The 1,184-nt window shown below is 36.7% G+C and overlaps 1 protein-coding gene across 2 annotated transcripts in view; it reads left to right on the top strand.

The window, feature by feature from the left end:
* The window catches only part of LOC111270513 (dual specificity mitogen-activated protein kinase kinase 3), an 11,209-nt gene extending 10,046 nt beyond the window's left edge, over positions 1–1,163 (top strand). For both annotated transcript variants that reach the window (XM_086972511.1, XM_022850776.2), the window contains exons 8-9: positions 427–566; positions 772–1,163. In XM_086972511.1, coding sequence (XP_086828637.1) covers positions 427–566; positions 772–895 — 264 coding nt within the window. In that variant the 3' untranslated portion in view covers positions 896–1,163. The remainder of the gene's footprint in view (positions 1–426; positions 567–771) is intronic.
* Positions 1,164–1,184: the final 21 nt, after the last annotated feature.

Here is a 1,184-nt window from a genome sequence, read left to right as displayed (position 1 = left end):
AATACCTGACTGCGTATTATAAGTTGTAAACTTTGTCGAAATTACAACATTGCTTTTATATAGTAAAAACAGTCAATAATAGTGGTAAGTTAAATTAGGTGTAAATAAAACAAATATTACTATTTGTTTTATTTATTTTTATTTAGTAAGGATAATATATAAATAGGAACTTTAACTTAAGTAAATATTAGTATTAAATATAATATATTTATAAAATATTAGTAAAAATTATTTAGCGTAACAAGTGTCAGTGATGTATCCAGGCTAACTCTTGGCGTTTTCCAAATTTAGAATTTTTCTGTATTATTCCATTCTGTATATTCCAATATAACACATGACTGAGCACCTAGTCATTCATTATTATGGCTCTTTGTAAAATACCATATGGCTCATCTATCCCGCCACCTGTTAATGCTTTGCTTCCAGCTAGAGATAGCGACAGGACAGTTTCCATACGCGAGAACGACTAATGACTTCGAACAGTTGAAACAAGTTGTGGAAAGCCCTCCACCTAAGTTACCCAAGGGAACATTTTCGATACATTTCCACGAGTTCATAGAACTTTGGTAAGATGAACAAGCCTAACCTATTTCAATGAAGTTCGTGGCGAACGGTTAACCAACTATTATAACTGTCCCGGTGTGATTCTCGCCCAACGTTTTTGCGTTCAGTTAACTTGGTACGAATGTTTCAAGCTTGCTCAGTGGTGTATCGAAACAAAAAGAGCAAGCACTTAGCATTGCTGACAAAAGTTTGAAATTATTCTTACAGCCTTCAAAAGAATCGAGAACAGCGGGCACGATATCCCGCCCTTCTAGAAACGGCATTCATCTCTAAGGGCAGCAAAGCCGACATCTCTGCATTTGTTCAAGAAGTCATCGAGCCTGTTCCTTAAGAGGACGTCATATAGCTAGGAAGTGCGATGTGCGTACTGTTCGTAATTAGGAACTATTTCGGCCATGCGAAGACGGTCCGTATTTCTGAAGAAAAACGATGTACCAAAAAATATAAGTTAAAGTCGTGATCCAAGTGCATCGATCTGGCTAGCCTTTTTGCAAAAGCCTAAACTTATCAAGTAGTGCAGGGTAATCGAATATGATTTGTGTAATGTATAACTAAGCCTTATAGTAACAGACGTTCCTGTGAGCGCCTCACCGTGCATCGAAGCTTATTTAATTACACTG

Source organism: Varroa jacobsoni, unplaced genomic scaffold, assembly GCF_002532875.2.
Source record: "Varroa jacobsoni isolate VJ856 unplaced genomic scaffold, vjacob_1.0 scaffold_1480, whole genome shotgun sequence".
In the NCBI taxonomy this organism is placed as follows: Eukaryota; Metazoa; Arthropoda; class Arachnida; order Mesostigmata; family Varroidae; genus Varroa; species Varroa jacobsoni.
This window is presented reverse-complemented; position numbering and strand designations above follow the sequence as displayed.